This window comes from Oratosquilla oratoria, chromosome 39, assembly GCF_046742065.1.
Source record: "Oratosquilla oratoria isolate Oo_2021 chromosome 39, ASM4674206v1, whole genome shotgun sequence".
NCBI lineage: Eukaryota > Metazoa > Arthropoda > Malacostraca > Stomatopoda > Squillidae > Oratosquilla > Oratosquilla oratoria.
In genome coordinates this window covers 9126733-9144223 of record NC_134815.1, presented here as the reverse complement: position 1 = coordinate 9144223, position 17491 = coordinate 9126733, and the positions used below count along the sequence as shown (strand labels likewise).

The following is a 17491-nucleotide window of genomic DNA, read 5'->3' as shown; positions in this document are numbered from 1 at the left end:
CGACCCATAATCAACTGTAGTGTCCACCCCAGCAACGCTTATTTGTACAAATTCCAACCCAATCGCGTGTGTAGGGCGAAATTCTATAACTGACACGTTTTCCTTTCTTTATCTAATGAGTCATGTCAAAGATTATTATTTGCAAGAACTTGTTATGATTAACTGGGGTGTGAATGTAGTGAATGTGGCACGGACGGGGACGAGCGGTTGGCACCCCCCCCCCGGGGGGGTCAAAGGGTGCACGGGGTTGGTGACCCCAGAAGGGGGGAATACCGGCGCGCCGGTATGGGTGGCAGTACATAGCAAGAGCCACGGGCGTGTGGATGTGTGGATGTGTGTGTGTGTGTGTGTGTGTGTGTGTGTGTGTGTGTGTGTGTGTGTGTGTGTGTGTGTGTGTGTGTGTGTGTGTGTGTGTGTGTGTGTGTGTGTGTGTGTGTGTGTGTGTGTGTGTGTGTGTGTGTGTGTGTGTGTGGATGAAGGTGGGATACCCACAAAGGGGGTCGTGTTAGAAATTAGACGGTAGGGATATTAGCATAGGGACCGTGCCGTGTGTATCCAAGGAGGGTTAAGGACTGACCCAGAAGCAACCACAGGAGCGGGATTTCGACGGAAAACAAGTAATCAAATCACCTTTCCCAACTACAAGCTATCTAGGCGCCAAAATGACCGTGCCTACGAGCTCCAGGGAGCAATTCAAGATAAACAATATCACCCTGAGGCCGTTTGACGGCAATGGAGACGTCGCCGGGTGGCTTACAAAGGCGGAGTTGGTCGCGAAACTAATGGGAGTGACGGACGCGGCGAGTTATATTGTCCTTAATTTAGAGAACGACGCGTTAGCCACTTATCTGGAAATGACGACCGATGATCAAGTGGATGCGGGGAAATTGAAGAAAAGGTTAAAGGAGGCTTTCGGTGAGAGCCCGTTTAATGCGTTTTGTAAGCTGCAAACAATGCGATGGGCAGGTGAACAGGTTGATGTGTTCACCAACGAAATCAGAAGATTAGCAGGCCTGGCGACGTTCGAGGAGAGCGAAGGCTTGAATAAACTAGTGAGGATAGTATTTGTGAATGGTTTTCCAGATCGCATATCTTTTGGACTGCAGGAAATAAGTGATACAGCGACGGCGAGTATGAACGAATTGATAACCCGCGCTAGGCTCCTGACGAGGACAAAGGACGGAGGGCCGGAAGGGGCCGCGACGAGAGAAGGACCGCGGACAAGGACAAAGGACGGAGGGCTGTTGGAGGTCGCGGCGAGAGAAGGGCCGCACACAAGGACAAAGGACGAATGGCCGTTGGAGGCCGTGGCGAGAGAAAGGAAAACGGGGGACCCCAGGGGTGACTACAGCGGATGGCGCGGGCCGTCTCGGGTCCGCTGTTACGAGTGTCGGCGACTAGGTCACCTCGCGGGGTGCTGTAAAGAGGTGGAGCTCGTCTTTTACGCATGAAATCAGCCAGGACATATGGCTCGACACTGCAATCAGGGAAACGGAAAACGGGTGGCCACTACGCAAGGGGCCGCCGAGGAAATGTAAGTATGCCGTTCAACCTTATGCCGATCGTGGATATCTGGCTAAGAGGAAGACCTGCGAAGGCGCTGATAGATTCCGGCTGTTCAACCACGATCGTAAAGACCGACGTGGTTCAAGAGCTCAGACAGGGAGATGTGGCCCTGATGGCAATCGACGGGAGGGAGACAAAGTGTGAAAGTGACCAAGAAATTGAAATGATGGTAGAGGGCCTTCCGATACGACTAAGAATGCTCGTCATTAGAACGGTTATAGAGGGAATTGACATGGTGCTGGGAATGGATGCAATTGCCCAGCTTGGAGGAGTCGCGTTTATCGCCGGACAAGTGAGGATAGGAGCGATACGCGACTCGAGTACGGAAGGGAGGACGAGGACCCGGCTGAGGCCGGGGAGTGGACGTAGGAATGGCAATGAGGGTCGTGGAAGGCAGTGCCACCACGAAGCTCGACCCTGTCGAGAGGGCGGCGCCTTGCACGATTGAGGACGAAGACTTCCTGGCGGAATTTGATGACTAGAGGTGGGAAGTAGAGTGGTACCCGAAAGAAGGCTCACCTCTTTTGAAGAACAAAGTCGATTGCTACACACAGACCCTCGGAGAGGGGGTGAGGGATAACTTTGACCTTGAAGTGGAGCGGTGGATTGATGAGGGAATTTTGAGTCCTTGGGACGAACCGGTGGAGGATGGAATTTTGTCCTTGATGGCAGTGGTACAGCCTACAAAGAACAAAGTACGACCGGAGTTGGATTTCCTAGAACTGAACCAGTTTGTGAAGTGTCATACTGGCGATGATTTTGTATATGTATGTAGCGAGACAATAGGCAGATGGCGCCGAATGAAGGGGGCGTCCACGATTGTAGACCTGTGGAAGGCTTACCTACAAATTCACGTGGCGAAGAAACTATGGAAATACCAACTAGTGAAATACAAAGGTAGAACTTATTGCTTAACCAGACTTGGGTTTGGGTTCTACTCTTCCCCGAGGATCATGACGAGAATCCTGAGGACAGTACTGGAAAAGACTGAAACGATGAAGAAGGACATTGACTCGTACCTCGATGACATACTGGTGGATGATAGCGTCGTATCAGCGTCGGACATAGTGGGACATTTGGCTCGGTACGGATTAATAGCGAAGGAGCCGGAACGGGTGGAAGGAGGAGCAGTGTTGGGACTGCAACTGGAAAGAGACGGGACCGTAAACCTGGTGCTCAGGAAAGACAACGAGATCCCGAAGGTTACAGACGAAATGAACAAATGAGAGCTCTTCTCCCTGTGTGGCAAATTGGTGGGATACTACCCGATCACCTGTTGGCCCCGTGTAGCGTGCAGCTACATTAAGAGGTTGTCGCCAATCGGGGACGAAGGACTGGGGAGAGAAGATTGATGAGGGCACACTAACGATGATACGTGACGTCGTACACCGGACGAGACATGATGATCCAGTAAGGGGACAGTGGAACGCACCACAACAGGGCCGAGGCGTAGTGTAGTGCGACGCGAGCAGCATAGTAACCGGCGCCGTCTTGGAGATAGGGTGGCGTGGTAGTTGAAGATGGGGCGTGGCAGCGAAAAAAGGATGACTACCCTCACATCATCGCATCGGAGTTGAACGCGGCCATAAAAGGAGGCAATTTGGCACTGAAATGGAGGCAGCCTGAGATCAAAATCAGGACTGACTCAGCCACAGTAGCGGGGTGGATGAACTCAGTGCTGACGACTGAGAAGATAGTACGCACGAAGGGGGCTGCAGAGGTCCTTGTGAAGCGCCGTCTTGGAATAAACAAAGTAGATGCGCTAACAAGAGTGAAGAAAAGCTGGTTGAAAGTGAAGGGAAAACATGACGAGAAGTTTGAAGTATGCGCTGCAGGGCTCCTCTGCGCGAAAGAGCTGCACGGAACTCACCACCTAGGTGTCAATAGATCATTGTTCCTGGCAAGGAAGGTTGACCCGAATATATCGATGGAAGAAGTTCGGCGGGCAGTGAAAGCGTGCATCCGATGTCAGTCAATAGACCCCGCCTCCAGTCCGCACTCGGCGGGGGAACTTAGTGTGAGAGAAAACTTGAGGAGGCTGGCGGTTGATGTAACCCACCATCGGCGAGGCAGGCACTTATCAATGGTCGAATGCGGCCCGGGACGCTTCGCCATCTGGCGGGAGCTGAAGGCGGAGATTGTAGAGGAGATTGCGCGGGTGATGAATGAGATATTTCTGGAACGGGGCTCAGTGAATGAAGTCCTGTTAGATAATAGCACAGCATTTTGGTCGGAGGTGCTAAAAGACATGTTGGACAAGTGGAACACGAGACTTCTTCTGGGCTGTTTACCGAGCAAGCAGAAATGGAATAGTAGAATGACACCATCATACAATTAAGTCCATCACTGAGAGGGCACTAATACCACCCAGGGAGGCAGTTTCCTGGTATAACATGTCCCCCAGGTCAGGCCAAGACGAAGGCTCGGTTCCACAAAGAGCCATGTTTAAATACAATTGGTAACATCTCCAGAGGGGGCTGAGGCTACCGGCCAATGCTGAAGAAAGCCCCCGCCTCAGTGTAGGTGGGAGAGGAGGTGTGGGTGAGGCCAAAGGATAGGAAGTGCACGTCACAATGGACGAGAGGGATCGTAACGGAGGTGAATTCACGGAACAACGTCTCTGTCGAGGGAGTGTCTGGTGAATGAAGGAGAAGACGAGGAAGAGAGTCACGGAGTGACAATGAGTGAGGGGGCGGTGTGGCGGAGACCCCGCTGCGACACGCGTCCTCCAAGATGGCTACAGGACTATGAAGTAAGAGATGGACGAAGAATAGGTTGATCTCGAGATCAAGGGGTGTGTGTGAATGCAGTGAATGTGGCACGAACGAGGACGAGCGGTTGGCACCCCCGGGGGGTCAAAGGGCGCACGGGGTTGGTGACCCCAGAAGGGGGGAATGACCGCGCGCCGGTATAGATGGCAGTACATAGCAAGAGCCACGGGCGTGTGTGTGTGTGTGTGTGTGTGTGTGTGTGTGTGTGTGTGTGTGTGTGTGTGTGTGTGTGTGTGTGTGTGTGTGTGTGTGTGTGTGTGTGTGTGTGTGTGTGTGTGTGTGTGTGTGTGTGTGTGTGTGCGTGGATGAAGGTGGGAGACCCACAAAAGGGGGTTGTGTTAGAAGTTAGATGGTAGGGAAATTAGCACGGGGACTGTGCTGTGTATCTAAGGAGGGTTAAGGACTGACTCAGAAGCAATCACAGGAATGGGATTTCAACATAAAACAAGTAAATCACCTTTCCCAAATACAAGCTATCCAGGCGCCGAGATGACCGCGCCTACGAACTCCAGGGAACCATTCAAGATGAACAATATCACCCTGAGGCCGTTTGACGGCAATGGAGACGTCGCCGGGTGGCTTACAAAGGCGGAGTTGGTCGCGAAACTAATGGGAGTGACGGACGCGGCGAGTTATATTGTCCTTAATTTAGAGAACGACGCGTTAGCCACTTATCTGGAAATGACGACCGATGATCAAGTGGATGCGGGGAAATTGAAGAAAAGGTTAAAGGAGGCTTTCGGTGAGACCCCGTTTAATGCGTTTTGTAAGCTGCAAACAATGCGATGGGCAGGTGAACAGGTTGATGTGTTCACCAACGAAATCAGAAGATTAGCAGGCCTGGCGACGTTCGAGGAGAGCGAAGGCTTGAATAAACTAGTGAGGATAGTATTTGTGAATGGTTTTCCAGATCGCATATCTGCTGGACTGCAGGAAATAAGTGATACAGCGACGGCGAGTATGAACGAATTGATAACCCGCGCTAGGCTCCTGACGAGGACAAAGGACGGAGGGCCGGAAGGGGCCGCGACGAGAGAAGGACCGCGGACAAGGACAAAGGACGGAGGGCTGTTGGAGGTCGCGGCGAGAGAAGGGCCGCACACAAGGACAAAGGACGAAGGGCCGTTGGAGGCCGCGGCGAGAGAAAGGAAAACGGGGGACCCCAGGGGTGACTACAGCGGATGGCGCGGGCCGTCTCGGGTCCGCTGTTACGAGTGTCGGCGACTAGGTCACCTCGCGGGGGGCTGTAAAGAGGTGGAGCTCGTCTTTTACGCATGAAATCAGCCAGGACATATGGCTCGACACTGCAATCAGGGAAACGGAAAACGGGTGGCCACTACGCAAGGGGCCGCCGAGGAAATGTAAGTATGCCGTTCAACCTTATGCCGATCGTGGATATCTGGCTAAGAGGAAGACCTGCGAAGGCGCTGATAGATTCCGGCTGTTCAACCACGATCGTAAAGACCGACGTGGTTCAAGAGCTCAGACAGGGAGATGTGGCCCTGATGGCAATCGACGGGAGGGAGACAAAGTGTGAAAGTGACCAAGAAATTGAAATGATGGTAGAAGGCATACTGAACTAAGAGTGCTTGTCATTAGAACGGTTATAGAGGGAATCGACGTGGTGCTGGGAATGGATGCAATTGCCCAGCTTGGAGAAGTCGCGTTTATCGCCGGACAAGTGAGGATAGGAGTGATACGCGACTTGAATACGGAAGGGAGGACAAGGACCCGGCTGAGGCCGGAAGTGGACGTAGGAATGGCAATGAGGGCCGTGGAGGGCAGTAACACCAAGAAGCTCGACCCTGTCGAGAGGGCGGCGCCTTGCACGATTGAGGACGAAGACTTCCTGGCGGAATTTGATGACTAGAGGTGGGAAGTAGAGTGGTACCCGAAAGAAGGCTCACCTCTTTTGAAGAACAAAGTCGATTGCTACACACAGACCCTCGGAGAGGGGGTGAGGGATAACTTTGACCTTGAAGTGGAGCGGTGGATTGATGAGGGAATTTTGAGTCCTTGGGACGAACCGGTGGAGGATGGAATTTTGTCCTTGATGGCAGTGGTACAGCCTACAAAGAACAAAGTACGACCGGAGTTGGATTTCCTAGAACTGAACCAGTTTGTGAAGTGTCATACTGGCGATGATTTTGTATATGTATGTAGCGAGACAATAGGCAGATGGCGCCGAATGAAGGGGGCGTCCACGATTGTAGACCTGTGGAAGGCTTACCTACAAATTCACGTGGCGAAGAAACTATGGAAATACCAACTAGTGAAATACAAAGGTAGAACTTATTGCTTAACCAGACTTGGGTTTGGGTTCTACTCTTCCCCGAGGATCATGACGAGAATCCTGAGGACAGTACTGGAAAAGACTGAAACGATGAAGAAGGACATTGACTCGTACCTCGATGACATACTGGTGGATGATAGCGTCGTATCAGCGTCGGACATAGTGGGACATTTGGCTCGGTACGGATTAATAGCGAAGGAGCCGGAACGGGTGGAAGGAGGAGCAGTGTTGGGACTGCAACTGGAAAGAGACGGGACCGTAAACCTGGTGCTCAGGAAAGACAACGAGATCCCGAAGGTTACAGACGAAATGAACAAATGAGAGCTCTTCTCCCTGTGTGGCAAATTGGTGGGATACTACCCGATCACCTGTTGGCCCCGTGTAGCGTGCAGCTACATTAAGAGGTTGTCGCCAATCGGGGACGAAGGACTGGGGAGAGAAGATTGATGAGGGCACACTAACGATGATACGTGACGTCGTACACCGGACGAGACATGATGATCCAGTAAGGGGACAGTGGAACGCACCACAACAGGGCCGAGGCGTAGTGTAGTGCGACGCGAGCAGCATAGTAACCGGCGCCGTCTTGGAGATAGGGTGGCGTGGTAGTTGAAGATGGGGCGTGGCAGCGAAAAAAGGATGACTACCCTCACATCATCGCATCGGAGTTGAACGCGGCCATAAAAGGAGGCAATTTGGCACTGAAATGGAGGCAGCCTGAGATCAAAATCAGGACTGACTCAGCCACAGTAGCGGGGTGGATGAACTCAGTGCTGACGACTGAGAAGATAGTACGCACGAAGGGGGCTGCAGAGGTCCTTGTGAAGCGCCGTCTTGGAATAAACAAAGTAGATGCGCTAACAAGAGTGAAGAAAAGCTGGTTGAAAGTGAAGGGAAAACATGACGAGAAGTTTGAAGTATGCGCTGCAGGGCTCCTCTGCGCGAAAGAGCTGCACGGAACTCACCACCTAGGTGTCGATAGATCATTGTTCCTGGCAAGGAAGGTTGACCCGAATATATCGATGGAAGAAGTTCGGCGGGCAGTGAAAGCGTGCATCCGATGTCAGTCAATAGACCCCGCCTCCAGTCCGCACTCGGCGGGGGAACTTAGTGTGAGAGAAAACTTGAGGAGGCTGGCGGTTGATGTAACCCACCATCGGCGAGGCAGGCACTTATCAATGGTCGAATGCGGCCCGGGACGCTTCGCCATCTGGCGGGAGCTGAAGGCGGAGATTGTAGAGGAGATTGCGCGGGTGATGAATGAGATATTTCTGGAACGGGGCTCAGTGAATGAAGTCCTGTTAGATAATAGCACAGCATTTTGGTCGGAGGCGCTGAAAGACATGTTGGACAAGTGGAATCACGAGACGCTTCTTCCGGGCTACTTATCGACCAAGCGGAAATGGAATAGTAGAACGAGACCATCGTACGATTAAGTCCATCGCCGAGAGAGAACTAATACCACCCACGGAGGCAGTTTTCTGGTATAACATGTCCCCCAGGTCAGGCCAAGACGAAGGCTCGGTTCCGCAAAGAGCCGTGTTTAAATACGATTGGCGACATCCCCAAATGGGGCCGAGGCTACTGCCCAATGCTGAAGAAGGCCCCGCCTCTGTGTAGGTGGGAGAGGAGGTATGGGTGTGGCCAAAAAATGGGAAGTGCACGTCACAGTGGACAAGAGGGATCGTAACGGAGGTGAATTCACGGAACAACGTCTCTGTCGAGGGAGTCCCGCGGCATATCTTGGATCTTTGGCGTGTGGTGAATGAAGGAGTAGACGAGGAAGAGAGTCACGGAGTGGCAGTGAATGAGGAGGTGGTGTCGCGGAGACCCCACCGCGACACGCGTCCTCCAAAATGGCTACAGGACTATGAAGTAAGACATAAAGGAGACGAAGAATAGGTTGATCTCGAGATCAAGGGGTGTGTGTGAATGCAGTGAATGTGGCACGAACGAGGACGAGCGGTTGGCACCCCCGGGGGGTCAAAGGGCGCACGGGGTTGGTGACCCCAGAAGGGGGGAATGACCGCGCGCCGGTATAGATGGCAGTACATAGCAAGAGCCACGGGCGTGTGTGTGTGTGTGTGTGTGTGTGTGTGTGTGTGTGTGTGTGTGTGTGTGTGTGTGTGTGTGTGTGTGTGTGTGTGTGTGTGTGTGTGTGTGTGTGTGTGTGTGTGTGTGTGTGTGTGTGTGTGTGTGTGTGTGTGTGTGTGTGTGTGGATGAAGGTGGGAGACCCACAAAGGGGTCGTGCTAGAAGTTAGACGATAAGGAAACGAGCATAGGGACTGTGCCGGGTGTATCCAAGGAGGGTTAAGGACTGACCCAGAAGAAACCACATGAACGAGATTTCGACGGAAAACAAGTCATTAAATCACCTTTCCCAACTAAATTAACATATTCAGATCTTAGCTATATACATTTTTTTTTCCTTTCTTTGCATAACGTAGGTGGAGGTAGGTCGGTAGAGCTCACTCAAAATAGTGGATATAAACAATGTCTCCAACTCGCTCCAGACAAACACTTGCGCTACTTGTAGCAAGGACGATGGCATGACATACTCTATTCAGTATGGCTAATACAAAGAATGGATTCATTACTACTGTTCAAAACTACCGTTGTACAACCTTATATTATGTGTCTACTGAAAAACACCAGGAAATATACCTGTGAAAAATGCTATATATCCAAATACCTGGATGAAAACTGGAGAAAATGTAGCAAAGGAAGCACAAAATGCAATTGAAGAACAGGCAATATCAATACGGAGTCCATCACAAAGCAACCAGGCACCAGAACATCAGGTATTCCAGCAGTGCCATGAAGATCCCACAACTACATCAGACACAAACTCAGTGGAAACAAACATCGGGAAACAACATAGAAACTGATACTGCCAATAACTCAACATCGGATCAAAAAATTTACCAGTCCCAGGATCACACTGCCCCCCCCCCCCCCCCGAGTCCAGGTCTGCACACAATAAACAAGCCAATGCTAGTCTCGACCAGGGTTGCCAGATTACTGAAGCAGAAAAAAGCCAAAAGCAACAACAAAAATGAGCCAAAAAGGCCAAATGCACTACAGAAAGAGGCCAAAAATATGCAGTAAAAAGGCCAAACATTTAATTATTCCACTTCTCAATTCACCAAATACTATACAATATGTACTGAGCACTGAGCTATAGTGGTCTACTGGAGTGGCGATCTGTGTATACAAGCGCTACGTAGTTCGTCAGTCCTCCGCCTGGGCAACGGGTGATGCAGTGGCCGCCTATGATTATATTGCGTACGAACTTAGATGTTCTATATAGCTCAGTGGTACCAAGTAAAAGATCATATGCATACAATGAATTAATGGTTCTTAATTTTTCATAAACAGTATAAAAGGTAACTCAAAAGTATGATGATTTGTTTCATAATCCTTTTTAATGAGAAACAAAAATCAAACTAAAATTGTATTTTTTTGCAGCATGCAAGTTTCATGGTCATTTTTTCCACAAACAATATAAAAAAGTATAATCCTTTTCATGAGCAACAAAAAATAAGTCAAAATTATATTCTGCATTATAGCACCAGACTTTGGTAACCAAGGAAACATAACCAGTTTTCAAACATAGTCAATCACATCATCACATACATCATATTCATCTCCATACATATTTGCAGATGAAAATAAGCGGTACATATCAGGTGTGACCACAAAATTCCTGCAACACAAACCTCTGAAATGCAGATGGGTTCTGATGCGAATAATGGCATCTAGGGTTCTTGTACTCAGTCTGTTTCTTAATTTTGTTTTAACTATTGTAGCATGAGAAAATATACGTTCAGCAACAGCATTGCTAACTGGTGTGACAAGACAGGACAATGCATATGTTGCTAGGTATATAAAAGATTTGTTACCAAGTGTATCATAGCGATTACCTACTCCTATCCAGAACTGAACGGTCATCTGGTATTTTGTTGTCAAATACTGTCTCTTCAACCCAGTTTACATGTAATACATTCCTATAATGCTGTTCAATGGCATTATATTTATGTGCTCGTAAGGTAGGGAATGGTAGATCCTTATATGGCACCCTTGCTGTTTGACTCAAAAAGATTATGGGTGAAGACTACTGAAACCCTTGTATATGTTCCTCGTAGGAGGCAGACGTTTCTCAACTTGCTTGATGGCCTCCACGAGAAAGCTGTAACATCGAGCCTTGACGTCCTGAACTTTTGTTTCACCACTAACTTGATGTATCTCGATATACCTCTCCACTTCCATGGCAAAGCGAGCTCCAAATTCTACTTCGGATATAACTAATTCACTTCCATCTGGGCTGAAAACTCTTGCCTGTAGACTATGATGATGTTGAGCAAGCTCACTTTCCATGCTCTGAGGATCGGCATCCGTGGCTTGAAAATATGAGTTGACGCGTTCAAACTCCATAACAATGGGTGTGACACAGTGAAAATACCAATAGTTGATTGGATCATTTAGGATGTCAGAAATCATACGTGCCTTATACCTGACATCAGCTCCACTAGCCTGCTCAGCACACATGAAGTATGCCTTCAGTTCTTCCCTGTTCATCAAGATGCTGTACATTACTTTCCCGCGTACTAGTCATCTGGTCTGAGAAGCTTGCTGAAATGGCAGCGAGGTTCCTTTCCTTTCTTCAGTTAGGTCCATTATGCTAAACAATTGTTTGTAAGCTGCCCTCCTTACTGTACTCTTGGAAAACCATTTTGGTATTTCTGAAATGAAAAATCCCAAGCATGAAGCCAGCTTCTCAAATGCATGCTTCACGCACAGTGCTAGAGAGTGACAAATACATTTTACTTGCACACAATCTGGAGACTCCTGCTGTATTCGGGTCCAAACAGAGTTATCAACTCCAGTCATAACTGAGGCACCATCACTTGCAAAACCAATGCAGTTACCAAGTTCTAAACCTAGATTTCTAACAGCAGCTTTAATGACAGTGAATAATGCTTTCCCTGTTGTGTCATTGACAGGAATAAGACCAACAAACTCTGTTACTATTCTCTTTTCCTTTTTGCTGCAGTAACGTATCGCAATGCATAAATATTTCACTGTCCCAACATCGGTTGACTCATCTACTAAAAGGGCAAATTTTTCTCCTTCTAGATCCTTCTTCAGTTCTTGTTTAAGGGTTGGGGACACAACTTCCGTAATCAGTTTGCTACATTTAGTTCTATGAAGTAAGATGCTACCTTTCCCATACTTTTTTTTTTATTATTTCACCAATGTGGTCCACAGAGGAAGTTGGGCAATGGCAGCAGACTGCAACAGCAAGTTCCAATTCTGCCTGTTTGACATCGTTGGGTGCTGTTGACTGAAAATTTATTGGTGGTGCAAGTGCTGGTGATACTGTCTTCTTCTTGTGTTTCTCCGATTTTTCATGGTTTTGTAATGAGCACATTTTGAGGTTCAGATTACAGTGACATAACTTACAATATGCCTCACCAGAGCCATCAGGTGCATATTTCACCCACAGAATTTTTTTCTCCCACTCACCTCTGTACCTCCTAGCAAACACTCTGAGTACATATAGGTGGTGATGTTGTTCCGGGAATCGTAGCGATGCTCCCGGAAAAAGGCACTCAAAATAATGGAAGGGCGGGAACCAACGAAAGATCCAGCTAGGAGGCTTATCCTTCCAGCCAGCAGCGTCACCACCACCCTCACCCGGACACTTGGGCGTTGCAACATTCAGGTAGTGGGCCAGTCCAGCAGGACTATCAAAGAGCTCTCTAGAAGGAGTGACAGCCAGGACGAGATGTGGGGAAAAAACGCTGGTGTCTACCGCATACCCTGTGCTGGATGTGATAAAGTATATATCGGCGAGACCTCCCGTGACCTGAAGACCCGGATCCGGGAGCATCGCTATGATTCCCGGAACAACATCACCACCAACGCCTGTGTTATCCACCGGAACACCAACGACCACCTGATGGATTGAGATAACGCAGAGCTTCTTTTTAGTGAACCAGACAGGGTGAGGGGGAAATGCCTCGAAGCGGCCGCCATTCAAAGCTTCAAAACCATTGAGCAGAACAGAGGCATGTTCAACATCGCCCCTCCTATCACCCATCTGTTACCCGCATTATACAAATGTATGAAATGTCCCCCTTAGTCCACTTCAACAAACTGTCCGAAATGTCCTCCTTTATCTCCTCCAAGTCCCACCCGTCCCCTTCTCACACACACCCTCCGCCCCTCCACCTACCACCCACCCCTCCCTGATAACCTCTCCCAGTTCCTTCCCCGTCGGCCTATATGTACTCAAAGTGTTTGCTATATGCCTGTGCTTGAAAAAGCTGTAACAAGCGAAACGTCGTACCAATAAAGGTTTCGATCTCACACGGTGTTGATTCTCACTCTTACTTGGATTAGTTTTGTCTTAGGAGGTGGTGAATGAACTCAGTATTCAACTCACTATTATCAGATGAGCTTACTGAAACCAAATGGAATATATTTAAGCCACATTCTAAAAATAAAAGCCAGATTTAGTAATTTAGGCCAAACTAAATATCCTTAGGCCAAATGCTTGAAAAAGAAGCCAAAATTGATATTTTTTGCCTAAAAAATGCCAATCTGGCAACCCTGGTCTCGACCCTGCAGGGTCAAAAACAGCTGTCGGGGGAGGTCAGTAGAAAAAAACTTGGTGAGCAATATCCAGGGGCTGTACCCTAAAACAAACCAAAACAAGGTTCCTTTTCTTGAAATCAACCAAGGTCGAAGATTTTAAGGTTATTGCCCTCACAGATGTAAAAGATTCAGAAATAAAACTGGAAAACTATACACCATATCGGTGACAATGATGTGAGGTGCGCCGAATCTGGATACCCAACCGGAGAGGAAAGCACGGGCGGTCGTCTCTGCGGATATATCCGGAAGATGGGTCGCTTCTGGCCACCTGGTGTACCTGTCGATACACGTAAGGAGGTAACGCATGCCACGAGAAGGCGGAAGGGGGCCCACAATGTCCACATGGACTGACTGGAAACGTGCCGTGGGTGTAGGAAAACGCTGGAGTGGTGCGTGGACGTGGCGCGTAACCTTGGCCGTCTGGCAGGGGAGGCAGGTCCGGGTCCATTGTCTGACATCCTTGTTGATGCCTGGCCAGACGACTCGATCCGTGATGAGGCGTTGTGTCGCGCGGATGCCCGGATGACTGTGGTCATGGAAGGAGGAGAAGACGTCCTTACGGTGGCAGGCGGGGATGTACGGGCGGGGTTTGCCTGTGGAGACGTCACACCACAATGGTACGGGGTTGTTAGGAAGCTGTCTTAGCTGTAAGGATGAGGTGTCGTGCATACGTAGGAGGCGGAGTTCACTGTCGTTATTCTGAGATGCGGCGATGCGTGAGTAGTCTATGTTGTGGTCAGGGAGGATGCTGGAGGTGATTCTAGACAAGGCGTCGGCCACCTGGTTATCCTTTCCCTTGATATACTCAATTCGAGTATCAAATTGGGAGAGAAATGACAGCTGCCAGGAGACTCTTGGGGAGTGATGGTCGGAGACCCTGTCTAGGGCATGGGCGAGTGGCTTGTGGTCTGTAAGGATGACGAAAGGCCAGCCTTCAAGGAAGTAAAGGAAGTGCTTGACGGCCGAGACTATGGCTAGCAGTTCCCTGTCAAAGGCGCTGTAGCGAATTTGAGGAGGGTCCAGACGTTTGGAGAAAAAGGCGATAGGCTGGAGCTGGCCGTTGATCTTCTGTTGGAGGACGGCGCCAATTGCTGAGGAGGAGGTATCGGTGGTAAGGAATGTGGGGGCGTGAGCTACCGGGTAGGACAAGCGGGCGGCCTCAGCGATTGCCGCCTTGACTTGCCCGAATGACTGGGTCGTTTCGGAAGACCACTTCACAGGTTTGACCGACCGCTTGGAATGGTTCTTGGTGAGGTCGTTCAAGGGAGCGAGTTTTGCAGCTGCGTCGGGGACAAATCTATGGTAATAATTGACGATTCCTAGGAATCGTCGGAGCATTTTGATGGATGTTGGCTGTGGGAAGTCTTTTATGGTGTCGATTTTTTTTAGGGAGAGGATACAGGCCTGCCGTTGAGATACGGTGTCCGAGGAAGTCGAGAGATGAAACTCCGAGGAGACACTTGGACGGGTGTACCCGGAGGCCATAATCTTGGAGGCGGCGGAAGAGGAGGCGGAGGTGTTGGCGGTGCTGGTCGTGAGTATCGGAGTCTACGAGGATGTCGTCGATGTAAACGGTGATGAAGTCGAAGTCTCTCAGGGCATGGTCTATGAACCTCTGGAACGTCTGGGCGGCATTCCGGAGGCCAAAGGCCATCATCTTCCATTCGAAGAGGCCGAACGGAGTGGCTATGGCTGTCTTCTGGACGTCTTCCGGCGCTACAGGGATTTGATGAAACGCCCTGACCAGGTCGATCTTAGAAAAGACCTGTTTCCCGTGAAGCTTGAAGTGGAGGTCCTGAGTGTGAGGGATGGGGTAGCGGTCGGGCTTTGTGATGCGGTTAAGTTGACGGTAGTCACCGCAAGCCCGCCATTGGTTGGGCGGTGGGGGTGGCTTGGGAACCATGTGGAGTGGTGATGCCCAAGCTATGACGAATATCCAAGAGAACTTGACATCGTGGAGTTCCAGGACGCTGTGGTGGCTGCCGTACGTTGCGATGGGCGTACCGTTGGCTGCAAGCAGGTCGTAGGATGGCCAACGTGTACCGTGGTTGGGTTCTTCCGTCGGGGGTATGATGCTGACGGCTGAACCTGTGTCTACCAGGAAGGATAGGCCAGAATGGCGATCATGCACTGAGAGGAGGGTGTGGGTATGGTTAGCGGGGGTAGGGGTGGTTACCGACCCCCGCGTTTGGCGTTTCCCTGCGACCAGCTGCATGGTTGCGTGCATCTGAGCGCCTTGGCTCCGAAGCGGGTATGGTACCAGCAGGAGGTAGTATCCTGTCGTGGAGCGGGGCTACGTGGTGGTTGATGGCTTCCCTTCTCGGCTAAAAACTGGTTGAGCAAGGTCTTCATGTCGGCCACTTCCTGTCGTAGCTGCTGCACACTTTGGTCACTGGCACTATATGACACGGGAATGTTTTCACTCACAGCACTATTGTCACTAACACCTGGGTCGTCACTACACTGAACACTTTGCACTGGTTTGTCACTAGGGTGGAAGCTGCTGGGTGACCGGACTTGTACCGAGATATGACGTTGGAACAATCTATCTGCTATTTCGCAGTATTGTTCGTCGTCCTTATCGCCGGCTAGAGCTTCCAGGTGTAAGTGGAGGGCGCCCGGCATCTTGGAGAGGTGAATGGAGCGGAGGAGTTCCTTGGGCAATGACACCTTTGCCCGGGTGTTGAGGGCGGCCATACGGGTGTATAATTGTGACGGGGTGATGTCGCCGAGTTCACTATGCTGGATATCTCGGTAGAGCTGGTCGTCGGGCTTGGTGTAAAGCTTCCGTAAGGTAGTCTTGAGGGTGGAACACTTGCCCTCTTGCGGAGGAGAGGAGACGACTTTACGGACAAGGGCGATGACGTCCGTTGGTAGAGCGGCGATGTACGCGCCGAAGGCTTAGAGGTCCGGCACGTTACCTTGAGTGGCTAAATAGGCCTCTGTGTGAACTAGCCAGCTCTCCAAGTCACGGGAGAAACTGGGAAGTTTCACTTGTGTGTTTTCCATAATCCTGGTTGTCCTTCACCGGGGTCACCACTTTGTAGTAGTTTTAGTTCGGAACAACGGCAGGACAAATGAAAATCAACACAAAATATCTAATCTCTTTCTTTTGGTAATTAGCCACAAGGTGCGACACTAGAAGTGTCACATGAGAAATATAGGTGAAGCTCGGACTAAGGCCACAGCTTAGTGGAGCTTATGGTTGTAGCTGGACGTGGAGCCTAACGTCAGCGAGGCGGTAGCAGATGATGACGGCGAGGCTCGATGGGACAGCTAGAAGACTGGACGAGGAGATGTAGTTGTGTACGCTGGTTGATACTGTTCTGCCCATCTACTACTACTAAAGACAGGATAGATAAGATGGAGGAGAGGGGGTGGGGGTGTGGGGGGTGTGAGTGTAAGAGGTAAGGAGGAAATGGAAGGAAGTCGTAGTTATGATAGATGTGGGGCAGACCCACTTGCTACTTTGATACTATTTTAGATTATTATTGCGTTTGAGAAGCTGATGCCTGTTTGTTGGAAGGCTGGTCTATCTTCAGGATCGTAGAATGTTGTTCTTCCTCTTGAGTTGTTCTGCTTGAGTTGGCTGTTAGTTGTTAGTTAGTTTTTTTTTTTTTTTTAATAAAAAGTATACTACTATTCTTACCGATGTGTAGGGTTGAATTTCTTAGGGGTATCTTTTGTCATCCATTATTGTGAAGGTGGGGGGGGGAGATCTTGAATTCAATACTTCGTATGTTTTTTTTTCTATTCAATGACCATGATTTTTTTTTTTTTTTTTTTTTTTTTTTTTCCCTTAAGGGGTTCTGCCCATCTCGGCGAAACGCCGACCTTTTAAGGGAGGTTGGCGGGAACGTGAGGAGCTTTCCAAGTTCCTGATTGGCTGACCGCTGGCTGGCAGGGACACCCTTGCGAACTACGCTTGCCAACTACAGGAACTTAAAGATTTCTTAGATCAGTGTGTGACGGGTCGTAGGATACATCACGTCACTACAACCCGAATGTTATGTTTGACAGTTTCCACAAGGTTATTCTTAGGGTATGCGAAAACAAAATACCAGAAAGAAGACTACTAACATTATACTGTAGATTTTTAACAGAATAAAAGAACATTATACTGTAGATTTTTAACAGAATATAAGAAATGGAGAATAAGTAGGAGACTAAGAGGACAAGCGGCCATCACGAGGCCGCTCC

At 49.6% G+C, this 17491-nt stretch overlaps 1 protein-coding gene across 1 annotated transcript; it reads left to right on the top strand.

Annotated features, from left to right (window-relative positions):
* Positions 1 to 6390: 6390 nt before the first annotated feature.
* Positions 6391 to 8066, top strand: LOC143020143 (uncharacterized). Its single transcript, XM_076176301.1, has 3 exons — positions 6391 to 6455; positions 6645 to 6927; positions 7227 to 8066. The coding sequence occupies exons 1-3, from the start codon at positions 6391 to 6393 to the stop codon at positions 8064 to 8066; spliced, it is 1188 nt and encodes a 395-aa protein (XP_076032416.1).
* The last annotated feature ends 9425 nt before the right edge of the window (positions 8067 to 17491 follow it).